Source organism: Anticarsia gemmatalis, chromosome 2 (genome assembly GCF_050436995.1).
Source record: "Anticarsia gemmatalis isolate Benzon Research Colony breed Stoneville strain chromosome 2, ilAntGemm2 primary, whole genome shotgun sequence".
Classification (NCBI taxonomy): Eukaryota; Metazoa; Arthropoda; class Insecta; order Lepidoptera; family Erebidae; genus Anticarsia; species Anticarsia gemmatalis.
This window is the reverse complement of record NC_134746.1, coordinates 13,837,470-13,856,578: the sequence shown is the minus strand read 5'-3', so window position 1 is coordinate 13,856,578 and position 19,109 is coordinate 13,837,470. Positions and strand designations below refer to the sequence as shown.

General features: G+C 35.0%; 2 protein-coding genes across 2 annotated transcripts; both read left to right on the top strand.

The window, feature by feature from the left end:
- Nucleotides 1-986: 986 nt before the first annotated feature.
- On the top strand, nt 987-4,030 carry LOC142978763 (uncharacterized). Its single transcript, XM_076123324.1, has 2 exons — nt 987-1,175; nt 2,150-4,030. Exon 2 carries the CDS (start codon nt 2,159-2,161, stop codon nt 3,968-3,970), a length of 1,812 nt encoding a protein of 603 aa, XP_075979439.1. The 5' UTR covers nt 987-1,175; nt 2,150-2,158; the 3' UTR covers nt 3,971-4,030.
- Nucleotides 4,031-6,032: 2,002 nt separating this feature from the next.
- On the top strand, nt 6,033-18,361 carry LOC142978753 (uncharacterized). The gene is made up of 4 exons (XM_076123312.1): nt 6,033-6,419; nt 16,359-16,844; nt 17,245-17,449; nt 17,809-18,361. Exons 1-4 carry the CDS (start codon nt 6,329-6,331, stop codon nt 17,954-17,956), a joined length of 930 nt encoding a protein of 309 aa, XP_075979427.1. The 5' UTR covers nt 6,033-6,328; the 3' UTR covers nt 17,957-18,361.
- The last annotated feature ends 748 nt before the right edge of the window (nt 18,362-19,109 follow it).

Here is a 19,109-nt window from a genome sequence, read left to right as displayed (position 1 = left end):
AGCGATCTTTATAGATTGCTTTACTCTAAAAGTAGGCAGCTGGATATCTGGGTATCCACGGCGAGTCTGCGGGCCATCTGCGTTTACGAAAATCAATCATTTTATATTTACTGAGACTACTTATATGATAGCAGTGATAGCCGAGTGGTTTAAGTTAGCACCTCGCACGCGAGTGGTCGCAGGTTCGAATTCGAGGCAATACACCAATGACTTTTCGAAGTTATGTATTAGAAATAATCATCACTTGCTCTAATGGTGAAAACATTGTGAGGAAACCTTGCATGCTTAAAATTTGTTTAATACAAAACGATTAAAAAAAAGGTTAATAAATTACCCCTACATAATTACAAGAATATACTCGGAATAGAAGTATAATTAAAAGTTTGGGTTAATTATATAGGTAAGTATAACAAAGTCTACATCGGAAATTATTGATTAATAACAATAAACAAAACTATAAGTTTGTAAACACCCGAAAAAAAAGATAGCTCTCGGGGATTTCTGGAACTTGCAGGAAATTCTCGGTATAGAACCGCAATACAATTGGTGTTTAGAAAAGTACCCTTCTAAGGACTTTTCCTTTTTGTGACTTTTGGCTGGTAGTGTACGGATTCATAGCTATGGATGAGCGTCATGCTTAGATTCTAATCATAATCAATTAATGTTGTCTATGATTAAAATACTATTCCAGCTTAATGTTGATATTATCATAGATTATTTTTTTATAAGTATGGGATGTTTTGAAGAAAGTTGCTCTGGTTATCTTAGTTAATTTAGCTATCAACAGATGATAGAATAGATATGAATTAAATAAATAAAATATTTGAAATTATATAACAGTATTGTTTTTATAAAATTTTGCGTATAACGAAACGCATAACTTGAATCTATGGTTATGGACTTCCCCGTATTATTATGATCAGTCAAAAATACACTGTTAATTATACACTGACGTGTTATTCCGTACAGTTATATATAAGCGGCTGTTTTTGTTCGTAACCTTGTAGTTGGACGCAGGACATTGCGTTCAACGGATTGCGTCATAGCATCCTGACTCATTCGACATTATCGTTTGTAAACCACAATAAGTGACAGCTGATGCTAGTTTATTGTAAAACTGTATGTCTCATTGTGTATAGTGAATTTAATAACTAAATAACCGTGCAATAAGTAAGGTATGTATTGTTTTTAACGTAAAAATATGTTTAGTAATTAAAGAGTGGTCAAAAGTTTCATCATCTCTTCCAAATGGTTGTTACTAATTGACCGTAACTTTACAAGAGTATCAATTAATAAATATATTGAATGAAATGATTAGATTTATCTTCAAATAACAATCTTTTTAAAGAAAAGATTTGTCCTCTTTCGTTCATTCGTTCAACTTAGTTGGTTAGACAACAATTTTAGAATAATAATACTAGTCCAATACCAATTATGTTACAATTAGTAGTTTTGGTATCGTATATCGTTCTTGTTTTTATAACCTTAATACTTATACCTATATTTATTTGATTCATTGGTCAAATATACAACATAAATAAAATAATTTTAATTACAATAAATTGATTATGTTTAAGTAGGAACATCATGTTCTTGAATTGAATTCTAAGTGTTAATTACCGGTCGCGATAAATAAGTTCATATTATCAGTAGTTCCGTAGTCAAGAGTTGATAGAGTTAGTAAACATATAACTAAGTATTTGGTATATTCAATACTATATACTATATATAGCTACTATAATTGATCAATTAATATTATATTACTAGCCCACTACCCCGACTTCGTTCGGGTTAGTATAATTTTATTCCGTTGATGCCATTCCCATGGGAATTTTGATCCCATCGATCCTATATTAACCTTGTCATCACAGTGACGTATTCAAAAAATGTCCAATTCAGTTTAGTTGTTTAAAAGCTATTCACGCTCATACATTTCGGTGATTCATTTTTATTTATATAGAAGATTAATAATTCATTGGTAAAATGTAATAATCATTTTCCTTGTTTCGTTTAATAACTATTTATGAAAATAATGTATATAAAATTAGGTAGTTTCCCCAGTTATCTAATTAGTTAATTATTGACACTGAGCATACTGATTATGATAGAGCACACGTTTTTCTATAACATAATGTTTATATCATTTCAGTTAACAAAAATGAAGTACCCAGCTTTAAGGCAGTACATGAAAGCTATCAAGAATCTCTCAGAGTCCCACACGCTGGACAAAGACAGCAAGCTGGTCATCGATGCACAATCTTACTTCAAGAACTCGTACAAGGAGAGCGGCTGCCAGTCCACTCTCGGCACGGACTGTGACAAATATGCAGACTATTTAATTAAAAAATTGTCCTGTTTAAAAGCTCACAATATTGAGTGCATGGTGATATTCTCAGGCGCTACTCAAAAAGACATGCAAAACATAGAAGAGACGTATCAAACGATCATTGATAAACGAAAAAGTATCGAACAAAATAAACGCAACCCGCCACACTTCGAGCCACTGTTCGTTAAAGATGTTCAGAAACAAGTGCTGGATGAAATGAATATTAAATACTTTTGCAGTGAGTACGACTCGGCAGACGCAATCGTGAGTGTTGCCAAAACATACAAGTGTCCAGTGTTGACCGACAACATCGAATATTGTCTGTTCGGAGTGTCCTGTATTTCTCTAAGCTTAAAACCTGAGGGAAATATGTTACATTGTACCATTTACAATCACGACAATTACAGAACATCCTTCGGCGTGTACAACAAGATGCCTGTGTTATTAACAGTGCTCAATGAAGCCATGGACCTGTCAGATGCAGTACCTGTGTTGTCTCACAATATCGACGCCACTGATATACGCTCAGTCACTCGTTGGGTCAAACAAAACAAAAATGCAATCAAAATAATAGCAGACAAAATGTGTGACGAAATCAAAAGGAAAGAGTTTTTGGAATTGCACGAGAAAATCAAGATATTGTATTTATATCCGTCTTGCAATCTAGCTGTAAAATATTTCCAGCGAGACAAACCCTACGGGTTATTCAAAGATGATAAAAAATGGTTTTCCAGAGGCGTCGCGAACGGAAGGATCGCGGTTCCGTATATTAACATGAAACGAAAAGGATTCATAACTGGTTCGACGCTCGTCAACGACAGCAGTCAGCCGGACGCGATGAGAGCCGCCGCCGATATCATCGCATACAGCCACTGTCTTTTGACTAACTCGCAGAAATCCGTATTAACTCTTATTGGAAAAAAGAATTTCGTCTGCGAAATTGCAACGAGAGAGCTAAGCAAAACATTTACTAGAGAAATAAGTAATAGGGGAATATTTACTAAACACGGCAAATTGAAGAATAGACTAGACGTCAATCTGGCTGAGAATCCGTTCAGGTTGTTCTTTAAGGAACTGTGGCCGGGACACTCTCCTCTCATACTAGATGTTAAGCTGGTTCCTGCTGACTGCTGGGTGCTTGTCATCACCCTCGCTTACTACGTTCATAAAATAAACAGAGAGTTCAAAGACGCCGCGTACTACATCCTCCTATCGTATCTAATGTTAGGTCCTATATCTAAACGCTTAGACATGGAAAAGTATTCGTTACTTAGACTGGAGTCAACAAAAGAGTTCAGAGATATGTACAACGGTTTACAATTTCTTTTCAAAAAGGTGGATCTTGTAAATAATTATAATGTAGAGTTTCTTCACAGTTTAGCTGAATTTCAGCATTGTTTGCAACATATGAATTATTTGAACAAGTTGTGTGGTGAAACACTGAACACTACAGATATCCCTTGTACTGTGTATCATGACACTTTCAACGCCACATTCGTGTATAATACATCTTTGTTTATGAAGAATAAGGAAAAGTTGATGGAATATTTAGAAAGTAACTTTCAAGGAAGCAAACCTTTGAAATTGTATAAAGATATTGTAAATGGATTTGAAAAGTATTTGTCTGGCAACCATGTTTATTAAATATGAATAATTAAGTATTATATTTTCTTGTAAAATTTTATTAAATATTTTTTAAATGTACTGGTATACTGTATTTTATTACATGGTAGCAGAATCGAGCCCTTTCCTGTGCAATCACAATATGGTATCGAACTTACTATTGAGAGACAGGAGAGTTAAAGTTTGGGTAGGGATTCCATAACTGTAATGGATCCCCTTCTAAGCTTCTTAGCTGAAGTAGTTAAACTGGTAAAGATTGAAAACGTGGCCACGATAAAGCTACCACATAATCCTTTTTGCAACGGTCGAAACACATAAAATGATGTATTGGAGGACACATTTATGGTATATCCAAGGAATTTTGACAGACCCACAAACTAAGGAACAGCTACTTACAATAAGTATAGTCCAAATAGAAAAATATCAATAAATAGTCAAATACTTGGTCACTCTTGCGATCGAACCTACGACACCCAAATGAACGATGCAGTGTCGAGAGGACAAGCCATTGAACTACTGGCTGACTAAACTAAGACAATATAAATAAATAAATATCATTGCACAACTCACATACGGTCATTTGATTCCAAACTAAGCAGAGCTTATACTATGGTTACCAAATAACTGATAAACATATATTATAGTTATATACTTCTAAGTACATACTTACATATATAGATGAATTGACAACCAGGCTCAGAACAAATACTCGTGCTCATCACCAAAGATTTGTCCCGGGTGGGATTCGAATCCACCACACGCGGCGCTACGGCAATTGTGGCGAGGTGACCGCTTAAACACTGCGCCTAACGTGCAGTCATATCACTATAATTATACTGAGAAATACATGCTAATATTCAAAATTACTACATTATAAGATCCTCAGGAATAAACCTTATCTAAACGTTAAATAAATCAAACTAAAGAAGCCCGCTATAGCTGCATACAATACATAACAATCATCACTCTCACACTATACAATGAACAAGCTACAATCATTTCCACAGCAGCTATTTATACTACGCAAACTGAAATTTAAGTAAATATTTTTTTACGCCAAATGACTTAAAATGTTTATATGCTATAAAAATTTCACAAAGAAATATCCGAAAGTAACGAAGTTACATCATTTTCAATCGTATACAACGTTAATTAAAGTGTAAACGCTTAAGTTTAAGTCACTTTATAAACGCTTCTAATGTAAATCACTTTTACGTGTAAGCGTAGTATAAATAGCTGCTGTATTTTAAACTTTCCCCTCTCCCCGCCCCGATTACCAAATAACAGGAGGGGTTTTATCAACATCCTAGATCGACCTATGTTTGTGTCTATTACATCATAACCCAATAAAATAAGTAGGTACCCACCTATTTCCCAATAGCATATAAAGTTTAAAGAAGCTAAAGTAATCAACACGATTACAAGAAACGTTTAACTATAGTTAAAATAACATGTACCTATACCGAAAGATACCTGTGAATCATACCCTAAATACTGTTCCGTTCGAGAATCGTACCTATTACAGATGTGTAGGCAACAATAAGAATAACAATATCGCGACTGTACTGAACATTATTTCGTCACACTTTGTTTCAATTACACCAAAGTACTAAAACTATAAAAACTATGTCTATTACAGAAGACACTTACTATTTCAGCTTTTAAATTTAGCTATGACAGTAAAACTACGTCAAATTACAGTAACATTGAAAAAAGAAAACCTACTTGAATCCCATTGAGTGGTCCCGCGCCTTCCACTCGACAACAACTATCAATTTAATTGGAGATCCGCGGGCAGCCTCTTTACCTCGCTTAACTTTTCGATTTACATTCAAAACGGTCTTTTAAAAAACCCAACTCAATAACTACAAGTCTAAACCCTCGTTTCGATGCGTACTTTACAAATCATTCGGCTGTAAAACTTTGTACCTGTGCCGCTATTGGAGGGAAACCGCGGGGTGGAGTCTATAGACCACGCCTGGTTCCCGCCGCGCATGCTAAACGCGCTTTAAACCCCGTTTAAGCGGTATTTTGGCCCAAAACCGCAAGAAAATGTATGTAACATCGGTTAGGGGTAGGGCGTAGCTAAATGAAAAGATTTTCTCGATTGAACGACTATTTTGCGAACATGGCGGACAGTCATCTCGGATGCGCGGGAAAGTGCACGTAGTTTGCAAGTTTCTTTTTCTAATTTGCAAGTGCTTAAAGTTCAGATAATTAATTTGTGCTTTTTATAGCGATTCGTTAATTATAATCCGGGTTGTTTGAAGACTTTATAAATGGCAAATAAGGTTTAATACTCGAAATGTGATTATTTTATTTGAAACTATCCTAGCAGTGTTTTATTGGGGTTTGTTATTTGTCGGTGTTAATTAAACAATGGATTCAAGAATGCAGGACAGTCACAAGTCGTTTCTGATCAAGGATCTTCTCGGAGATGTGTTGAGGCCAGGAGCACCGGGCGCAATGGGTATGTAGAACAAACTTTTGTAATAATTGTGACAATTAATTAATTTGACAAGCACAAGTACACAGCCTCTTAAGAAAAATCTTAAGCAAAAGCTATCATATCCCTTTGACGTAAACCTTTCGAAGTATAGTCAACTGTGGTATCTTTACTTTGTCACAGTAACTTAACCTATACATTATTTAATTACAAATATGTTCAAATTTAATTATAAACTGCTACTAAGAAAAGGACAAATTATTACATTTGCTAAACACAAATTAATACCAGTGGAAATATCTATAATTTTCAGTTAAGTTAAGTTTTTATAAGTTACTGAAGTTTTCACAATGTGTTCATTTCGTAAAATCAACGCTTCTCTATTTTCTTTACAATTACACTTATTATTTTTTCTCACTTAGCTTATGCAATGTTTTAAATAAAATTGGACAAAAGCTATGTTACTGTCAATTAAAACAAGTATTTTTTTTGTATCATTTAACGATATTCATATTTGTCTTGTTTCGCTTTTGTTAAATGTCAAAGTTAAGGGTAAAGTCTTATTATTATTTTACGACTAACCGAGGTCATTTGATTCTAAACTAAACGGAGCTTGTACTTTAACAAATAACAAATCAACATACTTATATTCTTCTAAATACATACATAATTATAGATAAATTACGAGTAGCAACGAATGTTACTGAAAGTAGAGATATTTAGAATGAGAGTAAATTAGTTTATATTTTATTATCTTCTGTCGTCCTTTTAACACAAACATTTTGATCAATGTTAAAGTTAATGTTATTCTAAAGAAAGTATTGAAATAAGTATATTTTTATGATATTGCATTCATTAGCCATAATGTCGCCTTTTTACAAGAGCAACTTGACTTCTCAAAGAAAGTATTTTTCGTGATTCGATAAAGCACATTAATTATCGCAACAATTTAATTGCTTTCCTTCGGTAAAATTATCAATATTTTAGATTGTATCAACGCTTAAATGTTTAAAATTGCCCCTCTGTAAAGTTGCGATTAAAAAAATATCACGCTGTTCTTGTAGAGAGGAGATGTATTTTTGTAAGAAAAATTTAAAGTTTTGATTATATTTGTAACTAGCTGACCCGCGCAACTTCGCTTGCGTCACATAAGAGAATCATAAGTTTCCCGTTTTTGTAAATTTTTTTACTGGTACTCTGCTCCTATAGGTCATAGCGTGATGATATATAGCCTGTAGCCTTCCTCGATAAATGGGCTATCTAACACTGAAAGAATTTTTCAGATCGGACCAGTAGTTCCCGAGATTAGCGCGTTCAAACAAACAAACTCTACAGCTTTATAATATTAGTATAGATAGTTTGTTATAATAAATATATATTGATAACTGAAACACGCAGTGGAAACTTAATTAATTACTTTTATTTTCTTAAAAAAATATTTTTTACGAGATAGTGTTATACTCCGACGCCTATTTATTTTTTTACAGTCAGAGATTTGTAGACCAGTTATTAGCGTTAGATTCCTTATATTTTTTTAACCAAGCTGCGATTAAACTTCATTGTAATTTCGAGTCTAGCGTCTGCCTATTGCTGAACTCTTGTTTGAAAATGATCTGAGGTAACTAAAACAGTGTGTATATAAAACAAATATAATTTAACTAAGAATATTTACATTTTATAAAGTTATTTTGTCATAATGTTGCAAAATACATTATTATCTTTGACTGACTTTTTTTACAATAAAAAAGAAACTGATCTTGTCAGAAAGCTCTCATGAACTTAGGTATACAACTCGTTTTCATCTCAAAACTTACTGTGACTTCGAAGTTACTATTGTTGTTACTATTTGTAATCGTATTATATAAAGTAATTTAAAATCACCTAGTGCTAGTAAAAGTAGCCTGCATAAACGTATAAAAGTATAATAATTATTAGAAAACTACTAACTGCCAAAGTCTGTTCCTTTCCCTTGTTCGTTGTGGTAACTACACATAATTATTTAGTTCCTGTGTTAGTTATATTATATTATCGATTCGTTTGAGTATAAAAGAGATAATAATTTTCGTCAATATGGTATTTGGTATAAAATACACCCGCATTTAACCATAAACAATGTAAGTTTCATGTAAAATAGGACGATCATATGGCCATACAGCGGGCACGTTACCGAACTTAGATTTATCGATTGCTGTTGAGAATATCAATCAATTATCAATATATCGCCTTAAAAATATATTACTACACAGTAAAGAACTCAAAATACATTGACAACTAGACTAGACTTAACACTATAAACGAACCGTATCGTATTTTTTTTATATATTCGTAACAAAATAATGTCTCCTTTTTCATTTTTAAAATACAAAGAGAAATTTACATTTTTGTACTCATATATGAGTCAGAAATAAACAAGTTACGTCGATTCTAAAAAAAAGTATTTTGAGTTACTACACTATTGTGTTATTTGTGCGAAATATAAAACTCTTCAGTTACTGAGAGACTGACTGACTGGTGAACATCGCACAGTCGAAACTATTGAGCGTGGAAATTTAAAATTTGGTATGAAGATTTCTTCGGAAGTGTAGAAGAGCACTAAGAACGAGGGAAAAACTTTTATATGAAAGATCAGCAATAAAAAAATGTTCTGAAAACGGGAAACCTTAAGTCGCGGGTGGCCTCTCGTTCTAGAATAAATTAGAACAGCCTACTGATACCTTGTCAGAAACGAAAATCGAACTCAAATCAGTCATATTCACTAGCGCATAATAAAACAATATCATTCACACCCATATTTTTTTACAAACCTTAGTTTTTTGATTCCTACAAGCATCCGCAGTGACATGTAAACAAATAATCCTTCAACGTTCTAATTAACCCGTACCTGCAGACCACACCATGAATATTCCACACATGAGCGACAAAATAATCGCATGATTAGCGTCGTACGTGTTCAAGCACGCAACTTGCACGTGTAATAAGCCGCTAATTTGCAAGTGTGCGCGCGCCCTAACCACCTGCATACATCAGGACCTAATTTTCAATCTTGTTGCACTTACCTAAATGATGAATTTTTCATGGCTCCTGCCATTTTGATGAAAACTACTCGCGTGTAGAGGGTTAATAAGAGAAAAAGTAATGAGCATTGTTGAATATATTTGAATTTGTCATGTTTCAGTGCATAATATGAATATAAAATAATGTGTATGCTAAAATCATTACATTCTGAGTAGCAGCCTTACTGTAGGCTATAGACCGAATAAAATAACATTCTAACAAAAGAGAAGTACCTCATTTTATTCTGAAAAGCAATTTAGAAATTTTACACGAGGATAAAAATTATAGCGACCGGTAACTATGGGCTTTCAAGTATTTTTATATATCTTTTACAGTATACTCTGTTTTATTTGTTCTTTTTCATTTAATACCTACTGAAAGTATCAGTTGCATCCTGAAAACATCGATTGTGAATTATTTGCTATTACGTGTCTATCAATACATTGTTGAACGAACACAAATGCAAAACCTCGCCGAAACTTGTAAGTTTATGATCTTATCTTAAAAAACAAAGGTTTTTATTAAACTATTACTAAAAAATAAAATCATCACTAACCTAACAAGGCACTAAAACTTACAGAAATCGTTTTTAAAACATTGGTACGTGCCGTTTCGATATTTGTGGAGAAGGTGCTCGCGGCTCGCCTCCCTCGGTACCTTTAGTTTGTGGACACGTAACGAGCACTCATGCTGACCACTTCACAACTATTCTTTGTATCGTGTACTTTACGAGACGAAGAATTTACGAATTTCAAAAATTGTGTTATATTGTAACTGTGTGTGTAATGCTTTTACAGTGCGATTCTCTACAGTCGTTACTATCGAGTATCGAGAGCTTTACATTTAAAATGTATTGCAATTATAGTTTCTACGGCGCCAGCTAGTTTTGTTTGATCACAAAAAAATCCCGATTATAGGTTATCCGAGTTAGCCGATTAATCGATTACCTAAGTCGATAATGGTAGTGAATCGTTTTACTGAAGGTATTTCGAAGTCCAATGATAGTGAGTTCAAAAGATCGGCAAGGAGCATTTTTACATGGACTGGTCAGGTAGTTATCTACCTTTTTCATATGGGTCTATTCCGACGAGGGTTTTCTAATACCACTGTGGAAAGCGACTAGCGAGCGGGTTTCGGACAGTAAAGTTTGTGACAAGAGCGAAATAATAATAATTATATTTGTGGCAAGCGGTATTGCTTAGAAATCGGTTTGGTTTGTACGGTAAGAACACAGCAAAATTACGCGATTTGGATAACGCTTATAGCCTACAGACCTTAAAAAAGGTCAAAGAAAAATAATCTCTGTTGCACGCAACCTCAGTATACCTAAAGGTTCCAGCTAATAATTTAAAACCATAATCAGCTCTAAGATTGCGTTTTGTGCTCTGCATTTAGTTTACTAAAATACGCTTTCGATTCTTCGTTTCAATTACTTTGTACAACACATCTAAGTTTGCTTGTAGTTAAGAAAGTGTAGCTTATATTCTTCCCCAACGCTATACAATTTACCAGCTTACAATAATGACTCGACCAAGGACTATTTAATGCATACATCAAAAAATAAAAGTTTAGTCTAAAAATAATCCAATAACATCGATATTAGATGATTATTCGCACAATGTCTCTGCATATGCTCTCGAGCGCAGCACGCCGCCACTCGTGCGCGCACGCGGCCGCCACGCGCCGCGGTCGAGCACCGATTGACTCCGTTTGTTCCACGTTCAAATTAATGACCGTTGATTCTTATTGTCTATGACTTTGAATTTGTTTTCTTCCAATCAATATAGGAAACTTATTAAGGAATTACTTTGTGGCAAAAAATATAAGAGCGACAGAAAGAGAATTATAGACAGTTTGAGAGTTTGCATGTCGGAGTTAATATCCTGAAACACTAGAATAGAAGAAATAACCTTTTACAATCTAAATGGTACAATATATGCCATATACCTACACGCTAAGCAGAGCTCTACTTTAGCTAAAGTTTTAGGCCCGACGCAACCCTACTGTATGCGACGGGTAGACATATAAATTACTTCTAAAGCAAGATAACAATAACTTAATATTATATGTAACGGGACTTAAACACAATTGAAATTCAAGGTTGTCAACCTTGTTTGTTTACTCGCCGTTTCGATAGTAAAATCGTAAAAAAAATTTCTTCGAAATCCTAATGGGATGCGATATCCCCATCCCCGCTCGGCCAGCGTAGTGGACTCAAAATCTAAAGCTTTCCACGTTCCAGGAGGATACCCTCGTCTAACAGTGAGACAGTAATGGGTTGTCTTTCAAAATACATTTTGCAAATTGGTCTAAACGCTTATGTGATGGTTAGCACAGCGTGTGGTATCATTATTGTGATTATAATCTATATTGTAAATGTTGGTAATTTGTTTGTACCGGTTATAAACCGGTTTGGGATTTAGGTTAATAAATAACTTGATACGATATTTACTTTAATAAATAAGAAATGGGATTTTTATGGAAGATGTTTAAAAATATAACACGTAAAATTTATAAGCAGGATTAACCTACTCTCACATAGATTTCGTTGAAAGGGGCTAATCAATTTATAATCGGGATATATTTTTAGGTTACTACGCTTAGGTACTATTTTACTATTAAACTATTAACTGTGAAATAAAGAAGTACTTTCTTTACTTCGCAGTTAATAGTTTCAGATATAGCATGCTTTATGTAACTACTCTATAATTAAACTAAAGGTACTAGTTGGAAGCTCGCTACATGAAGCGGCAGCAGACGGCATGTCATCGTGAAACTACTGGTTTGCTGCGTCTGCTGCTGCTTCATGTAGCGGACTTCCAAGTTGCACTTCAACAAAAAGAATCCTTGATTTATTATACAATTTTAAAGTGTACATGAAATCAAGCTATCTATTGTTATTAAAAGTCAATATCGAGGCACTCATAGCCAGTTGTGCTTACCGTTAGGTAAACGATCTGTGGGTTAAACAACCGTTGGCGCGGTCATTCTATAGATGGGTGACCGCATAGTGGTATTTGAGCTGAGTGTCTCCGTGCTTCGGAGGGCACGTAAAAGGTAAGTCTCTGTTGTTGTCAATTAAGATAACAGTCGTTAAGCCACGTCAAAGGCCTCTCGGGCGACTTGAATAACTTTGACACTAGGTTGACCACTAACCATACGATAGATCGATAGTCAACATTTTGAATGTATTTTTTATTTTAGTCGATAGACAGTTGTAAACGGTAGCCACAGTCCCCAACGTGATTGTTTAGCGGTGATTGCCACAATTACGACACACAATTGATCCGGACAACCCTTACAATAATAGTAATGAATCTACTAAGATATAACGTTTTGATACTTCGATTTTTAATAATATATTTTTCAATTATTCAAAATTAACTAAATTTAATACATTCTGAATTGTAGTATATTGTATTTTATAACATTCTAAAATGGACCACTTTTCGACTGAGCAGTACGGAGTGGATCAGGTAAAAGTAATCAGCGGCTTTATTCAGAAGAGATTCTAAATATGTGAATGATCAAGACTTAAAATATAAGATAAATTTCGTAGAAAATGGTTAATAATATTATTGACATTTCTTATGCTCAGTGCTTTACATTTTAAAATTAGTTAATTAGATATACAGTAGGCTAATTTAAGGATATATTATATTATGTGCTCCTATTTATGTATAACTGTTATATCTGTTGGTGAACCGAAATAATTAAATAAATAAATTGCAACTGTCTATATTAAAAATAGATGAAAGCGATATCATATATTTCCTCCAATATATCTCAAGTATCAAGTAGTCACGCTCCAGCATTCAAGTAAAGCCAGGGGTGTCAATAGTAAAGAGCACAGCGGGACATCGCTAATTTGTCGCGCGTGTTATTTACGTTCTCGTAGCGTAGGGTTGCCACTCATATAATAGGTTTATACTCTTTAAATTGACTACACGTCGTTGTTAAGAATAAATGTATAGTGATTGATTTTGAGTGCGATATTTGAGACAGGTCGTAATGTTTTACTAGCGAGATACTAAAATTAAGTTTCTTGTATGGCTACATTTTATAAACAGTACATACGTAATAAATTCTAGGCCCACAACTTCACCCACTTAGTGTTTTTTTGTTAAAATAACTTTCAATCACGTTTAAGACCTGTTAAATTATTATATTATGTGTACAAGTCGCGAGAGTTCATAATCGTTAAAAATAACTTGTGTTCTTCCCTGCAATATAAAACACACATTTTTAATATTAAGTCGTTTAGATACTTACACTTAATTAACAGCTAACTCATTTCAATGTTAAAATCAAAATCAAATCATTTATTCATTTAGGTCAAATATTGACACTTATGATAGTCGTTACAATTACTGAATCTACCACTAGCTCGGAAAGGGGGTGGAGCCTTATGAGAAGAGCTACCAAGAACTCACGGCCACTCTTTTCAATTGTCAAACGTTTTACAATGGTTGATACAATAATTGATCATGCGAGGAGCTGCCAACAATCAGCGATAGACTAAACGTCAATCAGGGAATATGAATATAGCTAGGTTATTTATTAGTCTCTGATCATACCGTATGTAAGAGATCCGTCTAAAATTACAGATAGATTGCTATCTTAAATTATAACGACAAAATAATCTACCAGTATCATCTCCTAATTTACGTCAGAATTGCTATCTTGGGATTGGTTATAGAAAGGGAAGTAAGGAAATTATAGACAATTCTTGTCTTTAGTTAGTGAGCACTGGATAGATACGGTATTAAAAACTGCTATTTATCAAGAACAGACACTAAGTGTAAGTAAACTAGACCTAAATATCTATGAATTAGCATTAATTATATTATCTATGAAATAGTATAATGTCTATGAATTAGCATTCCTGTGAGGGAGATGAATGTGATTATGCCTTTACACCACAGTAGCTTTGCTTAATGGTTTGACCGTTGCTCTGCGTCGGTCGTATTTACAAAGTCAAATAATATTTCATGAAAACCAGTTAGGGGTGCAAGACTTTGTTTATAGTGTCAAGTGTGTGCACAATATATAGGTACACTCCTTATTCCTTTACTTTTACGACCCGGCGGGACGGATAACCGACACGACCAGGTCAGGCACAGAACCGACGGCTTTACGCGCTCTCCAAGGCACGGTCTTCGACCTCATCCTATTAAATCTGGGCAGTTTCTGATAAAATTCTTAACAGAAAAACTTACATAAGACTTAGGCGCAACCCAGTATTCGAAGTGGAGATCTTTGCGCGGCAGCCGCATATAATGTACTACCGAATACCCCAGAGAGGCAGTTCATAGATAATCAATTTATGTAACAAAGTAACTATTGTTGGTATGTATGTGCTTCCTACTGACAGTTTTGACGTCGCGTCGGTGATAAATCACAACAATGTAGACACGGCGCGTGCCAACATTTCACATTGTTTTTTAGGCTTTTAGTTGAGATTTGCTAATAAAAATGCTCAAATAATAAAATTGCTGAGTTTAATCTAATTTAACCTTCAAAGGACCAAATGACATTCCACATCGAACACAAAAATAATGGCAAATCATGATAATCTGGCTCAGAAATCGCGACGTAATTGGTACTGTATGATAAAGAACAACGAGTTCCAAACTTTTCCTCTTCGAAATTGTATAATTATTCACTTAAAATTGCTTAAAATAAACGGATTATAAAGTTGATATCAGCTGAGCGCTGATTTGCAATTTGGATTATAAATAAGGACGTTCAATTTGCGATACTTTGTTACCATTTTTTAATTCATCAATGTATACTTTTGGGCGAAAGATAATATCAACATTAGTAGTGTAATGTTAAAATTATGATTGCTTCTTAGACTCCCCTTTTGGCGGCAGTCAACTGGAAACAATACATTTCTTGCTCATACTACAAACCATATAACAACAATATACTTAAGTACATAGGTACGTATCAGATAACATAGTAACGGAAAAAAGAAATACGTATAGGTACATTGTTCGCCATTGTTACAACCATCACAAGATTTTCAATATCATATTATGTTTTTTCAAACGTAGAGCGTATTTTGTATAGGATCATTTCCGTAACGATGTTTTCGTAGAAGATACTCATGCGGAAGCATTAAGACCCTCTTGGGGCGCGGAGGAGTGCACGCTAAAACATATTTATGCGATATTATAACGAGAGAAACACTCGAGCAGCCCTCGCTCCCGCCATGTAACAAGTAATCGCGGAGCTACGCCATTACCAACCGTCGTACAAAAGTTTAGCGAAAGAAAAACCTATGAAAAGCGACTACCTGAATGCCGGACGCGCTCTCCTCACCATTTTCACGCAAATTAAAAGACACAAACGCAACCTTATACAAGAATTTCCCGCGCGCGCTAAAACACACCATTCACAGACGTCGTATTCAATTGCTCGAGAGCGAAACGGAACGCCCCGAGGCATTAATTAGAGCAGAAAACTCGCGTCTATGGCCGTTCCTTTTTTAAAACTGAGGTCTTTATGCGAGCCCCCGCCTTTGTGCGCGATCCGTTTGTGCCCCGGCTAAGTGTCAAGTCTTAGTGTCAAGCGATGCTTTAACCTCTTTGTTGGCTATAATTTACGGGAAGCCGCACCTCGCACCAGGTGGCATAGATCCAGTCATGGTGACATGATCAAAGCGATGCCTTTACTACAGTTAAACCAATAAGGTTGATGCAAAACTAGCATACTAGAATTCAACGCGCTACATAGATACACAGTAACCTTTAATGCTAGTTTGACCCGGTGTGACCATCAAGAATACAAAACCGACATACTATGTCATTGAGAATAGAATAAGTCCATGAAATTATTTAAATTAACAAACGCAATTCTTCATCACAACATACAATAAAATTAAAAATAGATTTTTGTCTACAGGTATTCCCCAAGAAGACGACCAAGAGACAGTTCGATGCAATTCTCCGACCAGTCAGAACTTGGAGACATCAGACGCAGAAGACGACATTTCCGTGGGTGACAATAGAAGCGAAACCTCCACGCCAAAGAAATCGCAGTTTTCATACGGAAAGAAGGACGGAGAAGAAACCGAGCGTTCTTCTCCTTTAGAATACAACCACACGAACTACAGCTCTCCGTTCAAAGAAGACGAGAATGAGTTTGAGAATAGAACGGAAGAACGAATGAAACTGTACGATACGAGTCTGTTTCATTTGTACAGGCCAGATAGGGATGGGAAGAAGGATGAATCGGGTGAAGGTTTTGAACATATGGGCAATCCGTTGACTGACAGTATCTATGGCCGGTCTATGGATCTGTCGAAGAGTTCGTTCCAGTCGCAGCTGCTGGCTGGTTTCGCGTCGGTTATTGCTGGAAACACGCAACGGGAGGCACAGGATTCCAATGGTAAGTGAACAATTATATGTATGTTGTGAGCTAATGTTAATTAAATAAAACAATTTCGAATTCATATATTGAGGTCTGTTGTATATAAAATACGAACTTTATGACATTGTGAAACTAATTTACCTCCGTTATTGTAATAATTGTCTAAATAAGAAAAATCTTTGCCTCTACCAATTCGAAACGTTTAGATCACACAAATATTTGGTTTCATGGGATATTATGTTCCTGGTCTATACTTAACGATACTGTGAATAAAGCTGGTAGCTCAAACTACACTTATTACGTTTGTCGTCATAAATAATGTCTTTTTGTCACTTGTTTATTATTCATTTGTTACCTTAACCATCTAAAATTAATGTAAAAAGATTATTTTTTAATTTTACCTTTATCCCTTGTCTAGACCGCCAGCCCAGCCGTCCGTCAGCCTCATCGAACTCCAGCCGCAAGCCCCGGCGACGTCGCACCGCCTTCACGCACGCTCAGCTCGCGTACCTGGAGAGAAAGTTCCGCTGTCAGAAGTACCTGAGTGTGGCTGACCGAGGAGACGTCGCCGAGGCGCTCAGTCTCAGTGAGACGCAGGTCAAGACCTGGTATCAGAATAGACGGTGAGTTACATATTTAAATATATGATCTTTCGTGTTTGTAGGCAAAGTGATTGGTTTAAAATGTATTCAGGCAATTGACGTCAATGTTTTTTAAAGTCCCATGTTGGGCGCCAATATCACAGCAGCGAGATTTACTATTCGTTTGGAATACAACACGCTGCTGCGCAAAAGGCGTAGTTCAGGAATGAAGGAAAAGAAGGGCTCCGTCGCTTGTTGCTACATTCATGCTTATAAAATTACTTGACGTTTTAAACTGAAGAATACAAACAAAATGATAGATAATATTTTAAACTCCATATAATAATTTTATCATAAAATTTAATTAAAGAAGTTGTTACATTAATTTCTGTTTGTCATAGAACTAAATGGAAGCGCCAGAACCAGCTGCGGCTGGAACAACTGCGTGCGCAGGCGGCGACCGGCGAGCGCGAGTTATCGGCGCACGCACTGCCGCTCGCGTGTGCGCTGTTACCGCCATACCCAGCCTACATGCACTGCCATCTGTAATTACTATACTGCTAAGTCTTAGTCAAATATTGTTTAACACGTTGAAAACAGGGGCTAGAACACCTCGTCTATGTGGCACTAGCAGTGCGGCAAGGAAAGAAAAGATTGTTTGAACATGGTTTAAAACGCCACGTACCGCAGTTAATGGAAAGTATAGCAAAAACAGTGTCGCTGGAAACGTGTTAAAGGTGAAACTAATACGAGAAGTCATGGATTGAAAAAAGCTTTCTCATTGACGTTCTAGCCCTTAGAATTTATATGATCGAGGTGGAAACATTTTTAGCTTCAATTGTCAAAATGCAATTCAATTGTTTTGAAGTCCTTCCTCTTAAGTTTTGAGCTAACAATCCTTTGTTATAATGACGTGAATTAGTACACCTATTTCTACAGTCATTTAATTAAAAATAAAAGGTTTAAGAATGTAATATAGAATCAAATAGTATAGGCAAATAGTGAATTAATGATTAAAATAGTGAATTTACTATAAATAATGTAAAGAAATCACGTAGCAGCACTGTAGATTCTTATTAAGTCGTGTAAATGTTTTAGATTATAAATTATAATTTTGTGTTAATTATTATGTGCAATACAATTATGATTCTAGTCTCTTGCACTACAATCACTATTAGGTTAAAAATGAATTTCCCGAGTGTTATTTTGATAAGCTTTCTTTCTGAGTAGTTTTGGGCAACACATAATTCTGCATTTCAAAAAGTTATCTCAATAAAGCTTATTTCTTTGCACTGTGACTGTACTAAGCGGCAAATAGTGGAAAACGCCTATCATTGACCATACACAAAACAATATTGTAATTAGAACCTCACTAAAAGAGTTTTAGCAGTTTATGATGACAAATACACAACTAGTAGTTATTTAGGTATGTATAAATTGTATAAATCGATTGATAACAAATATGTCGTAGTTTTAAATTTGCACTGTATAATGTTTTCCGACGGCGACGGCTCTCGCGACCGACGGCATGCATTTTTTAATAGCGCAATGTGTATTTTTTGTATTTTGATCCGTTGAAATAGTATTATTTGGACACAGATCTGTAATATCTAAAAGAAATATGATAAAAACGTAAAGAAAAAATAAAGTTCAACTTTTTACGTCGTCTTACATTTTAAATATTTTCTTTGTAAAATTTTTC

Coding starts and splice junctions, on each gene's coding strand:
- LOC142978763 (XM_076123324.1), top strand. CDS start 2,159: ATGAAGTACCCAGCTTTAAGGCAGTACATGAAAGCTATCAAGAATCTC.
- LOC142978753 (XM_076123312.1), top strand. CDS start 6,329: ATGGATTCAAGAATGCAGGACAGTCACAAGTCGTTTCTGATCAAGGAT. Junction 6,420..16,358: donor AGGAGCACCGGGCGCAATGG/GTATGTAGAACA, acceptor TTTTGTCTACAG/GTATTCCCCAAGAAGACGAC. Junction 16,845..17,244: donor GGAGGCACAGGATTCCAATG/GTAAGTGAACAA, acceptor TCCCTTGTCTAG/ACCGCCAGCCCAGCCGTCCG.